Source organism: Pleurodeles waltl, chromosome 8 (genome assembly GCF_031143425.1).
Source record: "Pleurodeles waltl isolate 20211129_DDA chromosome 8, aPleWal1.hap1.20221129, whole genome shotgun sequence".
Classification (NCBI taxonomy): domain Eukaryota; kingdom Metazoa; phylum Chordata; class Amphibia; order Caudata; family Salamandridae; genus Pleurodeles; species Pleurodeles waltl.
This window is the reverse complement of record NC_090447.1, coordinates 358,412,053-358,427,552: the sequence shown is the minus strand read 5'-3', so window position 1 is coordinate 358,427,552 and position 15,500 is coordinate 358,412,053. Positions and strand designations below refer to the sequence as shown.

Sequence of the window (15,500 nt, the reverse complement as noted above, 5' to 3'; positions counted from 1 at the left end):
CATTACCAGTTCAAGGTGTTGCCATTCGGAATAACAACTGCGCCAAGAGTTTTTACAAAATGCCTAGCAGTAGTAGCTGCACATATCAGAAGGCAGCAAATACATGTGTTCCCGTACCTAGACGATTGGTTAATCAAAACCAACACGCTAAAACGGTGTTCACAACACACGAGGTATGTCATAGAAATCCTCCACAATCTAGGTTTCTCAATCAACTACACAAAGTCACACCTTCTGCTGTGTCAAACACAGAAATACTTAGGGGTGACAATCAACACAGCAAAAGGGATTGCCACTCCAAGCCCACAAAGGGTTCAAGCATTTCACAATGTAATAAAGACCATGTATCCAAAACAAAAGATACAAGTCAAAATGGTGATGAAACTACTAGGCATGATGTCCTCATGCATAGCCATTGTCCCGAACGCAAGGTTGCATATGCGGCCCTTACAACAGTGCCTAGCATCACAATGGTCACAAGCACAGGGTCAACTTCTAGATCTGGTGTTGATAGACCGCCAAACATACACCTCGCTTCAATGGTGGAACAGTATAAATTTAAACCAAGGGCGGCCTTTCCAAGACCCAGTGCCACAATATGTAATAACAACAGATGCCTCCATGATAGGGTGGGGAGCACACCTCAATCAACACAGCATCCAAGGACAATGGGACACTCAGCAAAAACAGTTTCACATAAATCACTTAGAACTATTGGCAGTATTTCTAGCGCTAAAAGCATTTCAACCCATAATAAGCCACAAACACATTCTTGTCAAAACAGACAACATGACAACAATGTATTATCTAAACAAACAGGGAGGGACACACTCAACACAGTTGTGTCTCCTGGCACAAGAAATATGGCATTGGGCGATTCACAACCACATTCGCCTAATAGCACCATTTATTCCAGGAATTCAGAACCAGTTAGCAGACAATCTTTCTCGGGATCACCAACAGATCCACGAATGGGAGATTCACCCCCAAATACTAAACAAATACTTCCAGAATTGGGGAACACCACAAATAGATCTATTTGCAACAAAGGAAAACGCAAAATGCCAAAACTTCGCATCCAGGTACCCACAAGATCAGTCTCAGGGCAATGCGTTATGGATGAGCTGGTCAGGGATATTTGCTTACGCTTTTCCCCCTCTCCCACTCCTTCCATATCTGGTAAACAAATTGAGTCAAAACAAACTCAAACTCATACTGATAGCGCCAACATGGGCAAGACAACCTTGGTACACAACACTACTAGACCTCTCTGTAGTGCCTCATGTCAAACTACCAAACAGACCAGATCTGTTAACACAACACAAACAACAGATCAGACATCCAAATCCAGCATCACTCAATCTAGCAATTTGGCTCCTGAAGTCCTAGAATTCGGACACTTAGACCTTACACAGGAATGTATGGAGGTCATAAAACAAGCTAGAAAACCTACCACTAGACATTGCTATTCAAATAAGTGGAAAAGATTTGTTTATTACTGCCATAATAATCAAATTCAATCCTTACACGCATCTGCCAAAGACATTGTAAGTTACTTACTACATTTGCAAAAGTCAAAGCTAGCTTTCTCTTCCATAAAGATACATCTTACCGCAATTTCAGCTAACCTGCAAATTACGCACTCAACCTCACTATTTAGGATACCAGTCATAAAAGCGTTTATGGAAGGACTAAAGAGAATTATACCACCAAGAACACCACCAGTTCCTTCATGGAACCTCAACATTGTCTTAACACGACTCATGGGTCCACCTTTTGAGCCCATGCACTCTTGTGAAATGCAATACTTAACATGGAAAGTTGCATTTTTAATTGCCATCACATCTCTAAGAAGAGTGAGTGAAATTCAAGCATTTACCATACAAGAACCATTTATTCAAATACACAAGCATAAAGTAGTTCTATGGACAAATCCAAAATTTTTACCAAAAGTTATATCACGTTCCACTTGAATCAAACAGTTAAATTACCAGTGTTCTTCCCACAGCCAGGCTCTGTAGCTGAAAGAGCACTACATACATTAGACATCAAAAGAGCGTTAATGTACTACATTGACAGAACAAAACTAATTCGAAAAACAAAACAATTATTTGTTGCTTTCCAAAAACCTCATACAGGTAATCCAATTTCTAAACAAGGCATTGCTAGATGGATAGTTAAGTGTATTCAAATCTGCTATCTTAAAGCAAACAGAGAACTGCCTATTACACCAAAGGCACACTCAACCAGAAAGAAAGGTGCTACCATGGCCTTTCTAGGAAACATTCCAATGACCAAAATATGTAAGGCAGTTACATGGTCTACGCCTCATACATTTACCAAACACTACTGTGTAGATGTGTTAACGGCACAACAAGCCACAGTAGGTCAAGCAGTACTACGAACATTGTTTCAAACAACTTCAACTCCTACAGGCTGAACCACCGCTTTTGGGGAGATAACTGCTTACTAGTCTATGCACAGCATGTGTATCTGCAGCTACACATGCCATCGAACGGAAAATGTCACTTACCCAGTGTACATCTGTTCGTGGCATTAGTCGCTGCAGATTCACATGCGCCCACCCGCCTCCCCGGAAGCCTGTAGCCGTTAAGAAGTTGATCTTGAACATTTGTAAATTTGTAAAATTGTAAATTTGAACTACATTATGGGGGTCAATCTGACCCCGGCCCGGCCGGTAGCCAGAAGACCGTCCCGCGGTCAAAAGACCGCGGCGGTCATTCTGGGTTTCCCACTGGGCTGGCGGGCGACCGCCAAAAGGCCGCCCGCCAGCCCAGTGGGAAACACCCTTCCACGAGGAAGCCGGCTCTGAATGGAGCCGGCGGAGTGGAAGGTGTGCGACGGGTGCAGTAGCACCCGTCGCGAATTTCAGTGTCTGCTAAGCAGACACTGAAATTCAAAGTGGGGCCCTCTTACGGGGGCCCCTGCAGTGCCCATGCCATTGGCATGGGCACTGCAGGGGCCCCCAGGGGCCCCACGACACCCCTCACTGCCATCCTGTTCCTGGCGGTCGAAACCGCCAGGAACAGGATGGCGGTGAGGGGGTCGGAATCCCCCATGGCGGCGCAGCAAGCTGCGCCGCCATGGGGGATTCCTCAGGGCAGTGGAAAACCGGCGGGACACCGCCGGTTTTCCGGTTCTGACCGCGGCCATACCGCCGCGGTCAGAATGCCCTCAGGAGCACCGCCAGCCTGTTGGCGGTGCTCCCGCCGACCCCGGCCCCGGCGGTCAAGGACCGCCGGGGTCGGAATGACCCCCTATGTACATTACTCTATTGCATGGGCACTATTACTAGCATACACAACTCCTACCTCACCCTCTGCGGGGGAAAACAATCTAAGATGGAGTCGACGCCCATGCGCAATGGAGCCGAAATGGGAGGAGTCCCTCAGTCTCGTGACTCGAAAAGACTTCTTCGAAGAAAAACAACTTGTAACACTCCGAGCCCAACACCAGATGGCGGGATGTGCACAGCATGTGAATCTGCAGCGACTAATGCCACGAACAGATGTACACTGGGTAAGTGACATTTTCCATATATATATACACATAATTATTGTTAATATTAACATAATAATAATAATAATAATAATATTTATAATAATAATAATAATAATAATAATAATAAAATTATTATTATGCATTTCAACCACAGACACCTTACATGTGAAGAATGGTATCCCACTTCTCCATGCTATCTACCTTTTGTGCATTTTATTTAAACTGAGTAAGAGACATATTTTTCACAAAGTTATTAGTTAGATGAGAAAAGAACAACATCACGTATCAAAAAGTGAAACCTATCTCGAGGTTTCGGTTTGTTGTATTAGAGGTTGTGCTAGTATGTTCCCATCTTCTAATCTATAATGTTTTCTATTTAATGTATTATGTGAAAAAACGTGAACCTGTCTTTTTGGTTGTATTTATTCTGCATGCTTAAAGCAGTAGCTTCAGTGAATTTTATGTTATACAGTTGCTATACAAGAAGCTTGGTGTACCGCTGGGATATTCATCATTTGTTCTTTTTTCCTTTGAAGCTGCGCTGCTGTGGTGTGCAGAGCTACTACAACTGGACTAGTAGCAGTTACTCGATGGAGTATGGTATTCCTTCAAGCTGCTGCTTCGACATCAATGACTGTAAACCTGAGGACATGCGTAACATGACTATTGCTTCTACTAAAGTCTACCAGAGGGTATGTATTGCTCTGGAAGGTACCAAAAATGTTGTGGACAATGAGTGGGTGATGAAGCAGAGGACCCATCACTAACTAACAATATGCAGGAACTATCAAATTTAGGAAGCATGTGCAGTGTGCTCTTCACAAAAGTGCTATTGTGGTACAACGCAGCATTCTGTTTGCAGAGATCTTAAGGAATTTTCACTGGACATCTGACCCCAGGCACTCGGAAGGAAATTGCCTATGAGCCCATTGAGAGTTTTGAATTTGGGCTGTAAGAAACACAAAGGAGGCAAGAGCTCTGGATATTATATCTGTCCCGGCTCCACATGAAGAAAGTCAGCAGTAGACTATACCAATCAACACGGAAATCAGACCAGAGTTCTCCCTTCTGCCAGACTCAATCGAAATTCTTGGACAGTAACCCTGACAGAGATCTGCTGCACCTGCATTTAGAGTAAGGGATAGTCAAAGGTAGAGCTGGCCTACCTGTGGGAGGACTGTTGTTAGTACCCAAACTCAGACATGTGACGAGACCAGAGACGAAGAAGTGCAAAAAATGAAAAAATAAGACAATAGACCTGCATCTATGCACCCAGGATCTGAAACAACTTACCCTACCCACCAGGACATCTTTACTCTGTTCCAGTCGATCAAAGAGTTGATTGTTTTTTAAAAACACAGCTCACTTCACTCTCAGAACCCCCCACCTGCCCCTTCACTCACTTGTTGACATTATGTCTGCCTTTGATCCCATACTGTGCTTGCTCTCTTTCAGTGAGGTACAAACTATTGCAAATACCAGAAGCATTTAGCTTGATCTTGCAGCCTAAACCTCTCTTCACAACTTTTAAGTCCCAGAAAAAGAAAGAAAGTCACATTATAATCTAATAATAAGTTACATAAAAAATTGTACAATATCTGAATTAATCTAACGGACATACTTGGAAGTTTGTGAGCTCCATGAAACAAAAAAACTATTTGATCCGTATGCTGGCTAGCTAGATTTTACAAAATGAGCTTCACTGGGATTACACTGGGACTGCTAAACCAATGTACCAGCCTCTTTCCAGGATGAAAAGTCTTGAGTAGATAGAGGTTTAGATATAATTGCCAAACGCATTAATGTTCTCTTAAAATACGATTTTCTACAGTGGGATCATATGTACAGATGAGGAAGGAGATTGGTTCTGGAAACTGATATTTAGATGTTTCATGGTCATACAGTGACATGCCTAGACGTGCATATATACATATCCTCACTCCTGTAGGGATATGGCTTCTTCTGAATAATAATGTTGAAAGGATACGGTGTAGTTATATAATGAGGGAATATGAGCTAGCCAGTCTTCTTAAAAATACTAACATCATATTGCTCTGAGATATGAACTGAATGCTGTATTAAATCTAAGTTAATATCACTAAAATGCTATGTACTGTGCCTTAGCAAGGCATACCCAGGCCCTGAGTCTGAGGATAGTAGTAACGGAAGCCGATGAACATGGCCCACGTGAATGCATACTACGATTAATTGCCACCCAACCCTCATGTAATATTCTGCACACTGCAGGGGTTCATTAACAGAAACAGCATGGTTAGTTTCTTGCAGCAAAACAGAATATCTAAATCTGACTACCACTTGATGAGGCTATGCAGATATGAAGCTGTGTATGGGCCAGCTGCTCCAGCGTCAGACAGGCACAGTCAGCAAAGAGAGCAGCGAAAGAGAAATCAGCCATGCATCTTCTTTCTGTTCTCTTTGATCATTTATTGAAAAGCATTAGTCTCAAATTGTGCACTATTTTAGGCAATTATCAAACCCTCGTGAGAAAACGTCACTCTATTAGCGTATCTGAAAAGTAGTCTGAATTCATACTAGCATGGCTGGTCCTTTTCCTGATCCCCGCTCCATAAGGTTCCAGACCAAAGATAATTTTGCCCTGCACAAGGTGGGTTAAGATGTAGCCAAAGTGCCTTAGAGGACCTTCACTGTAATGTCAGGACTTTCATATACTGTCTGGCTCTGGCTTTCAGATTTCCAGTCCCACTCCCCTTGCTGTCATGTTAGGACATCTTAATGTGCTCAGGACTTGCATTCTCACCTGTACTTCGTACATTTTTTGAGAGTTTTCCTTCATTTGGCTTTCATCCCATCAGTGAAACCTCATGTATTCTTTGGATTTTTCTGGTTGTCCATTTTAGTTTTGTGGTACTTTACCCCGTTTTTGCATCATGCTTGTATAGTCTAATTTTGCTCCCCTGAAACCTTCTGGCCAATTTGTTAGTTTCTTTGGGCAGAAGAAACCCTGCTGATTGTAAGATCGTGATATAAGTTTTAGTTGACATGTGAAGCCAGACACAGAGCTCTAGGTGCCCTTAGCAGCTGAACTGCAGACATTGCCATCGTTGCCTTATGAAATTGTGAGTCTGAGTGCCAAGCCTGGTCCATGGGCACCATCCTGGCCCACAAGGCCTATCTGCAAACTTCTCTTACTATGATTCCAGGGTTTTCTTTTGAAGCTTTGACATTGCCTTCACCTGACAAGCTCTAGTCTGATGTATCTACTGCTAGGCCTTATGGAGGGCCTTCTAGGAGTGGCTATTGAGGGCAATCCTTTGCACTTTAAGTCTTCATTTTCACATGCCATTGGCTTCCCTACATCTTCTGTCATCCATGGTATCTTGTGCAGGACTTGAACGTGGAGACTTCATGAGTGTAACATAAGATTTGCCTTTTAGCTCTCAAGTCCAATCGTCACTGGTAGCCTGAATTCCTCAATATGGCAGATTTGCCATCTGTATGCCCCCTTAATTGGAATTCAGCTTCTCTGGGTCCCAGCCTATGATATGTCTGGGGCTTTACTGACTCTATTATGCTATGGTCTTCAAGCTCAATCGTTTTGTTACAGAATCAGGGGAGTAGGGTCAAGTATCAGAAAGAATAGTACAGATTTCATAAAAACAGAAGAAACCTCCTCGTCGCACATCATCTATGTTTCCCTACCTACCTCCAATTTTGAGAATAATCAAATATTAACCCTATTAATAATGATATCGTAAAGCATTTAGATTATGCAAATTCTACACTGTGTTCTACTATCAGAATAAGATGGGAAAAGGTAGGAGGCTAACAGGTAAGGTTATGCAGAAGAACCTCCTGTGACATTTGCCATATGACTGTAATGATGACATTTCCCTGCTATATATACCAGCTGTCACAGGCTTCCATTTTCTCTTTGTCCACAGATGTTCCCCCTGCACTTTTCCTAGCTACAAACTTGGAGTTTCCAATTCCCACTCTTGATGACAACTGGGGAAGTAGAGGACTTAAATGTGTCTCCCCACACCATAGTACACCTCCTCTACCCTCTACTCCTTTTCCATGGCACTCACTGATGGCAACATATCTTTAACTTTGGAGTTCAATAACTGCACCCTGTGGGGGAGGGAGGGTGGTGCCTATTGCCCTCAAACTCTTTTTTATATATTTTTTTCTAAAAAACCATGTTTGCCATTATTAATATGACTGTAAATCTTTTACTAACTGTCACCACCATTACATGCATTTGAAGAACGTATCTTGATCAGCTCCTTTACACCAGTTGTAATGGTTTTGCATAGGTGATCGCAAATCTTTTTGTGTAAATGTTAAATTTAAAATGGAGGTTTGACGTTGCCACAGATATAGCATGGCCACTCCACCACATCTTCTTCACCACAGACTACCTGGTGGAGATTTACATGTTGTTCTCATCAAGCAGCCCTCCTAAGATTACTGTATGTTTGATGGTATATGGCAGAGCACGCTGAAGGCAGGTTGCACTTGTCTCTGAGCGGCAATAAATACTTTAAAACAGAAGTAGGAAAACGTGACTTAACCGGAGTAGGCAGAATTTCAAAAGTGCAAGATGCACCTGAAACATATCCTAAAACTTAATCATCAACCTTACTTTCATTCTAACCATGACATTAACACCCACCCATACAATCACCCAATTATTAGTCCTATTTTTTATAAATAGCAATGCTGAAAAAGTGCAGTATTTGGTTTATTTTTTAATTTTTTAATGCAAATACATTCACAACCCTTTTCTCCCACTGGGTATTCGCTATAAAAAAATGTCTCCTCCAGAACTCTTTATAACCACTTAATCCCCATGTCTGTGGGTAAACAATGGTAGTCTGTCATTTGAGAATTTGTTTGTTGTTTTATCATCATTGTCTTTGGCTCACACATGCAAATTTATAAAAGTTGTTTTTTTTCACTCTGCAGGGCTGCTATGAGCTAGTGACCAGCTTTATGGAAACAAATATGGGAATTATTGCTGGAGTGGCATTTGGGATTGCATTTTCTCAGGTATATAATTGTATTTTTGCGTTGCTATCCCTTAGTAGAATCTTTGTAATGAAAATGTTCACATAACTGACAAAACCACAAAAATACCCAGGTCTGTAAACTGTCATGGCATTTGTTGACAATCAGTGGTACAATGGAATTGTCTTTAACATAGTTAAAAATGCAGAAAATTTTAATAGTAACATGTATTATGACCAGAACTCTCACCCACCCCCAGGTGGCATGCTTTATCATAAGGTTACTCCTCACACCGCAGCAATTGCTGGGGTGTAGGGTATGAGCCCTGAAACCAGGAGGCGCTCTTTTAGATAAATTACCATCAGACCCCTCCAGTCCTCATCCCATTCAATACATATGGAGGTAAATCTATCTCCACAACAGAAACAAATGCAAGGAATGCTGAACCCCTTACCCCCTACCCTTCTGTTCTTTTTTCACAGCAGAATGGTGCGAGGGTTGGGGGTAGCTGTTTCTGCAGGGCTGGCGGGGGTCCTGTTTCCTGTGGCTCATCCTCCTGCAGGGCATTGAGGTTGGAGTTCCTGCTTCGCTTACCCCTACCTGCCAGGTTTGCAGGGGGCTGTGTGTGGATGCTAGTGAATGCAGCCGCAAGTCGGGCCAATGCATTCCAGTTCCAGTTCCAGTTATTTTCCTTCCAGGGGTGATGTCGTCACCAGTGCCTACCGGGCTGCTGGGCAGCCTGAATAAGGTACATGGCACTTCTGCACAGGTGCTGGGTGAATAGTGTTTGCGCCCCTGACTTGCATGATGGTGTCTTTCACTCTCGGCTTGTTGGTGCTTTGTTATATGCCGGGAGGCCCCCGGGGTAAGTACTGCATAGGGAAGTTTGGGTGGCTCCCTGTGTGTTTCTGGTCGAGTAGATCTTGTTGTTTTGGCCTAGCACTTAGTGTTGGCTACAAAGAAGCGCTCACATAAAAGAAAGCATGTGGAGGCGTCCTTTTTGCCTTCTTCCTCATCATCTTCATGCTCTTCTTCATCCCCACGTTCTAAGGGTAGGACGGAGGGGGAAGCACCTGATTCATGAAAGATTGTTGGAGATTGGGGAGGCTGGCAGGCAGCAGGTCATCCCTGCAGTTGTTTTTCACTCCTCGGAATCAGAGGAGGAGGGTCAACCCCCTGAGGAACAGAAGGGAAAATACATTTCCCAGGACCTGTTGCCCAGTCCTTATTAGGCATTACAAGTCCAACATAGATTTTCAGGAGGAAGAGATTTCAGAGACTTTTCTAGTTCCTTACTGCGTCAGTTTCAAAGTTTGATGCCTGTTGATGTGCCTGTGCCCCCCGTTATCCAATAAGTTCTGAAAAGGAAGTGGAGAGAGCCTAATACATTTTTAAAGCCCTGCTTAATGGCCAACCTGTATCCCTTGCAGGACATGTAAAAGGATTTGCCAGATTCTATTCCAATAGATTCCTTTGTGGCTAATGTGGTAGGAAATACTTCCTTGGCTGAGAATGCGGTCCTCAAATATCCTATGGATAAGAAGGTGGATGTCTCCCTCAAGAAAGTGTACTTAGGGGCTCATCTGGCTCTTAGCGCTGGTATGTGGCACAATCCCTTATTTCTGATCTGAAGTCTCTGTATAGGGCTTTGAATGAGTCTTAAGACTGGTCGGGTGGTGGAACTTATCGAATGCCAGGTGGAGTTCCTGTCCAATGTGCCTTTTCATGTGGTGAGAGCCTTGGCTCCTGCCTGCGTGGTGGCTCAGCGAAATCTGGTGTTGAAGGATTGGAGGACGGATGCAGCCCAGAAGTCTTCAGCACTCCAAATGCCTTTCTAGGGGTCTGTGCTGTTTGGTGCTGAACTGGATGATAAGCTTCATAAGCTGTTTCAAGAGAAGAAACATTCCTCATCCCTGAAGTCCGTTTCTGGGGATAGACTTTCTTGTAAGAGCAAGTCCCCATTGCACCAGCCTACGTGGACACAGTTTGTACAGTCCCACGTGGAGGTTTCTGTCGGGAAAGGGTCATGAGAGAAAAGTTGTTGCCCCCTCCAAAGTCTCGCTCTTGACTATCTGATGGGTCTGAAGCATGCAGTTGGGGGTCACCTTCAGTTTTTCTCCAGGTATGGAGGGAGTCTACTTCAGATGCTTGGATTTTGGACTTTGTCCAGCACAGCTACATATAGAGTTTGGGGCGATCCCTCCTTCTTCTCGGGTGTGTCCAACTCAATGACCCTTCAACCTGGTAAAGCAAGATACCATGAACCAGAGGATTCTTTCTCTTCTGCAGAAGCGGGACATTCAGGGGGTTCTCCCTTTGGAGAAAGGCCAGGGGTTTTACTCCATCATCTTCCTGGTTGCAAAATCCACAGGGAGCTTCCAACTGGTTTTGGACTTGAAAGCCTTAAACAAGTTCATGCGTCATGTTCCTTTCAAGATGGAGACATTGCAGAGAATTGTCCCATTAATGGTCCAGGGTCATCTCATATGCACTCTGGATCTGCAGGACCCTTATTACCATGTTCCAGTCCACCCATTCTCCCAGCCGTTCTGAAGTTTTATACCCAGGAAACCCATTATCAGTTCATGGTTCTGCCGTTTGATCTTTGGTCAGCTCCAAGGGTATTTACCATGGTTGTGGCCCCTCTGGTTGCCTCTCTACATCTTCAGGGGATCCACCTCCACCCTTATCTTGACGACTGGCTCCTCCATGCTCCATCTAGGGAATGTCTTCTTCTGGACCTCCAGATGGTGTGTGCTACTCTTCTGGCACACAGTTTCCTGATCAACTGGGAGGAGTGTCAGCTGGTTCCTTCTTGGGATCTGAACTTTATCAGGTCACGATTTTGGATGGATCTCAACACAGTCTTCTTTCCTGCTCCCAGGGCTGTGGCTTTGATATCCCTGGCTCAGAAGTTGATAGTTCGCATGTGGCTTCATCTGCTGGGGTTCCTGGCCACAGTAGTCTTCCTGCAAGCTTGGGCTCAGTTTCACCTTTGCCCTTTGTGACTCCATCTTCTGTCCTTTTGGGATCCTCATTCCAGGGACTTCGAGATATTGGTGTCTGTGTCTGCAGTAGTGATGGATGATTTGAGCTTGTAGACAATGGAGGAGAAACTGTCCAGGGGGTTACTTTGCAGCCAGATCCTCCGCTGGTCCTGACTATGGATGCCAGCTTCTTTGATTGGGGGAGAAATCTGGGGACAGATCTCTGCAGGCTCGTTGGTCTTTTCAGGAGGGGGACCACTCCTCCAATTGGAGGGAATTGATGGCAGTCCTTCGGGCTGTCATGGGTTTTCATCATCTTCTGGAGCAGCACAATCTGGTGGTGCAGTCCGACAACCAGGTGACAGTAGCATACCTCAACATCAGGTATTCATTCCAAATCCCTGAATGATGTAGCCCTGCCCTTGTTCCAGTGGGGGGATTACATATTCAGCCCCTTCTGGTAGTTCATGTGCAGGGCTTGTACAATGGAATGGCAGTCGCCCTGAGTCACACCTTTCCTCCCTCTCAGGAATTCTCTCTCGAGGGAAGTGTTTCTTCAGGTGTGTGGGAGATTTGGTGTTCCCTCCCTGGATCTATATGGGCAAGTTCACAGGTTTTGTGCTCATACCAGTCAGGTGGGGACAGAGGGTGGATGGTCTTACAGTTCAATGGCCAGATCGGCTATTGTATACCTCCACCCTTGTGGCTCTGTTTCCTCGCTTTCTAGCTTGGTTGAAGGGGGAGTCCCGGGTGGTGATCCTTGTGGTGCCCTTCTGGCCCCCGGAGTTTGTGATTCCCCACTCTGAGGTTGATGGTGATCTAGGGCTGATGGATGATTCCTTGCTCCCCTTCCCCTCTTCGGGCAGTGCCATCTCTAGATTTCCAGGAGCTTCGGCTGTCTGGAAGTTGAGAGGAGGGGGTTGCAACGCAAGGATCTCCCGAGATATCTAGTGGTGGCTATTCGGTGCTCTCAAAAACCTGCTACCTTGAAATCTTATGGCAGGCATTGGGGTAACTTCCAAAGGTGGAGTGGGCCTGTTGGAGTGTCTCCTTCGGATTGTTCCCTTCTGACTGTACTCCAGTTTCTGGGGGAGTGTTTTGAGAATCATTTGTCTGTGTCCACTTTGGGAGCACACTGGGTGGCCATTAAGGTGTTCCGCTCCCCTTGGGGAAATCTGGCGGTTGTGGATAACTTGGTGGTTCATTTGCTCTGTGGCGTCTCTCTTACCTGTCCGGTGGTGAGACCTCTTTATCCTTTTTGGGATTTGCCATTTGTTTTGAAAGCTCTGGTGTCTGCACCTTTTGATCCTATGGAGCTGTCTGACATCAAGTTTGTCACCCTGAAGTTGGTTTTCTAGGTGGCTGAGACGTCTGTCATGCGCATTGGTGAGCTGGGTGCACTTATGGCCTAGGAGCCCTTCCTGTCCATTACAGATGATGGGGTTGAGTTTCACTTGGACTTGGCCTTTGTTCCGAAGGATGCTTCCCAGTTGGTCATAAGAGGTGGTTTTGCCTGCCTTGATGGCGGGTTCTGTGGAGGGTACAGATTTGGATTTATCTTTGCTGGATGTGAAGTGGGCTTTGCAGCTGTATTTAGATCACACCTGTTCTTTTTTGTACATCTAATCCTATATTTGTGTCTTTTGGAGCTTCCTCTAGAGGAGAGAAGGCCTCTTTATTGTCTATCAGCCGGTGGCTCAAGCGGGCAATTGAGTTGGCCTACTCTGCGTCTGGGGTTCCTCCTCTGGTGGGGGTCCAAGGTCATTCAACCAGGGGTGTGGCAGCCTTCTGGGCGGACTTAAGGGGGATTTCCATTTCTGAGATCTGAGGGGTGGCTACATGGGTTTCTTCCAGCACTTTTGTTAGAACTTATCATCTCCGGAATGTGTTGGGGGCGGCACAAATGTTGTGCTGGGAGTTTTGCAGGATGTTTGCTCCTGAACTGGTACTGTATTTCTTGTGTTTTTAGCCCCTTTATTAAATAATGTTTGGTTACTGCATTCTTGGTTTTGTGTCCTTTGGTGATTGTTTGTTGTCACATTACGGAAGGCTGTATCTTCTGGCTTGGGTATTCTCCACATGTAATGAATGGGACGGGGACTAAAGGGACCTGGGAGTAATGTCCTATTATCTACCGGTAATCTTCATTACTCCTGATCTTGTAGTCCTCGTCCCATTCATTATTTCTCACCCTCTCTCCCACACTTCCAGCTTTCTTTTCTTGGGCTTGGTAGTGCAGAAGGAATTCTGGGTAAGTACTCATTATCTACTCCCAGTGGGAAGGGGTGGGATAAGGGGTTCAGCATTCCTTGCATTCTTTTTCTGTCTTGGAGATAGGTTTATATCCATCTGTAATGAATGGAATGAGGAGTGCAGGACCAGGAGTAATGAAGATTACCAGTAAGTAAAAGAACAATAAATAGTCCATATGTGAGAGTCGGTGTGGGTGATGAGGCACGGTGCAATGAGATAACAATTAGCCAAGACTACCTCTTGAGGGAACTATAATACTTCATTCTGTCCCCCAAGTTGGGGAGCAACTCTACCCTCATGTGGGGGTAAACCCAACCTCTCAGTGTAAAGTTACTAATTTGTGTAAAAATAATACCTTTTACCTTTAGGACAGTGTTATTTTTATAACCCCGATAACTATGTCGTTTTTCTGATTGGAGATGCAGAATTGTTGCAAATTAAAATAACTACACAGAATATGTTATCCAGGGTATGTGTATACAGCACATAACATTTGATTAGTATACTTTAATGTGTTTAGAAACATTAGTTAATGTTTATTGGGTAATTTAAAGCATGGTCCCTACTATAGTTTTGATTTGTCTAGTGTCTTCACTAGAGCTATAAGAAGTGATATGTTACCACTCTAGTCAGTGTTAATAGTTTTGCTACTAGAATTTTAAAGAAGTGTGCTGTTTTAACTGGAAATACAAAAGTATTTGTTGGTGTCTCTAAAGCAGTGACAGAACACAACACAATAATATAACGCAAAACACAATAACAGTGGAGCTAAAACATAAATGAAGAAGCACAATGCAACAATACCATGAACATATGTAACCCCACAACAACTACAGTACAACACAACAATAAATTAGTGCAAAAATGCAAAACAATAACAAATTAAAATAACACTTCACTACCACAGCTAAAAATAACGCAGTAGTGCAAAACACACCACCACAACAACTATGCAACACATAATAAAGATAAAACACAAAAAACAGTAATGCATCACAATGGCACAACACAATATAATATAATAACACACTTACATAATAGAAGACCAACACAACAGAACACAGCAACAAGTCGAATGTACCAACATGACACAACACAGTAACACAACAGTACACGTAAAATGCAGCACAGCAGTGTACCACAAAACAACACAACAAATCAAAGCAGAACTCCAACAGCATAATACCACACCACAGCACCAGAACACAACATAATAAAACTTTATTGAAAAAAGATGCAAGTTTGTGCTGTTGTATTGTTTTGTGTTGTTGTATTATTGTATTCTGTGGGTGTTGGTATTCTGTGTAGTATTGATGCGTAGGTATGTTGTTCAGTTGTGTTTTTGTGTTATCATTTTTGTTGTTTTTTTGCTTCTTTATTGTATTTTGTTGGTGTGTCCTGTGCACATTTGCTATGTTACTTATGTGCTGCTGTGTCTTTTTTATGTTTTGCTGTTATTGTGCAGTGTTATTGTCAGCTCTGCCAAGTGCCACGCATCATGGGTTACACAAATGCATTTCAGTATCTGTTCCTGCATCACCGCACTGATATGCAATGTCACGTGATTAAAGCACTTCAATCTCTGCCATAACACTACAAGCGGTCTCAGTACATCAGTATTTAAGCGAGCACGAGCCGCCAGCCTACAGTGGGTGCTACTGGGTATCCAGACAGTAAGAGATTCGGCTCGGGATGCAAGAACTGTGAAATTACTATGCATGTGACAAGTCAAGGGCAATGCGAATA

The 15,500-nt window shown here is 43.9% G+C and overlaps 1 protein-coding gene across 1 annotated transcript in view; it reads left to right on the top strand.

Annotated features, from left to right (window-relative positions):
• TSPAN7 (tetraspanin 7) overlaps positions 1–15,500 on the top strand; it is a 230,637-nt gene that overhangs the window by 182,686 nt on the left and 32,451 nt on the right. Inside the window, exons 5-6 of the mRNA XM_069204232.1 lie at positions 4,059–4,214; positions 8,473–8,556. Coding sequence (XP_069060333.1) covers positions 4,059–4,214; positions 8,473–8,556 — 240 coding nt within the window. The remainder of the gene's footprint in view (positions 1–4,058; positions 4,215–8,472; positions 8,557–15,500) is intronic.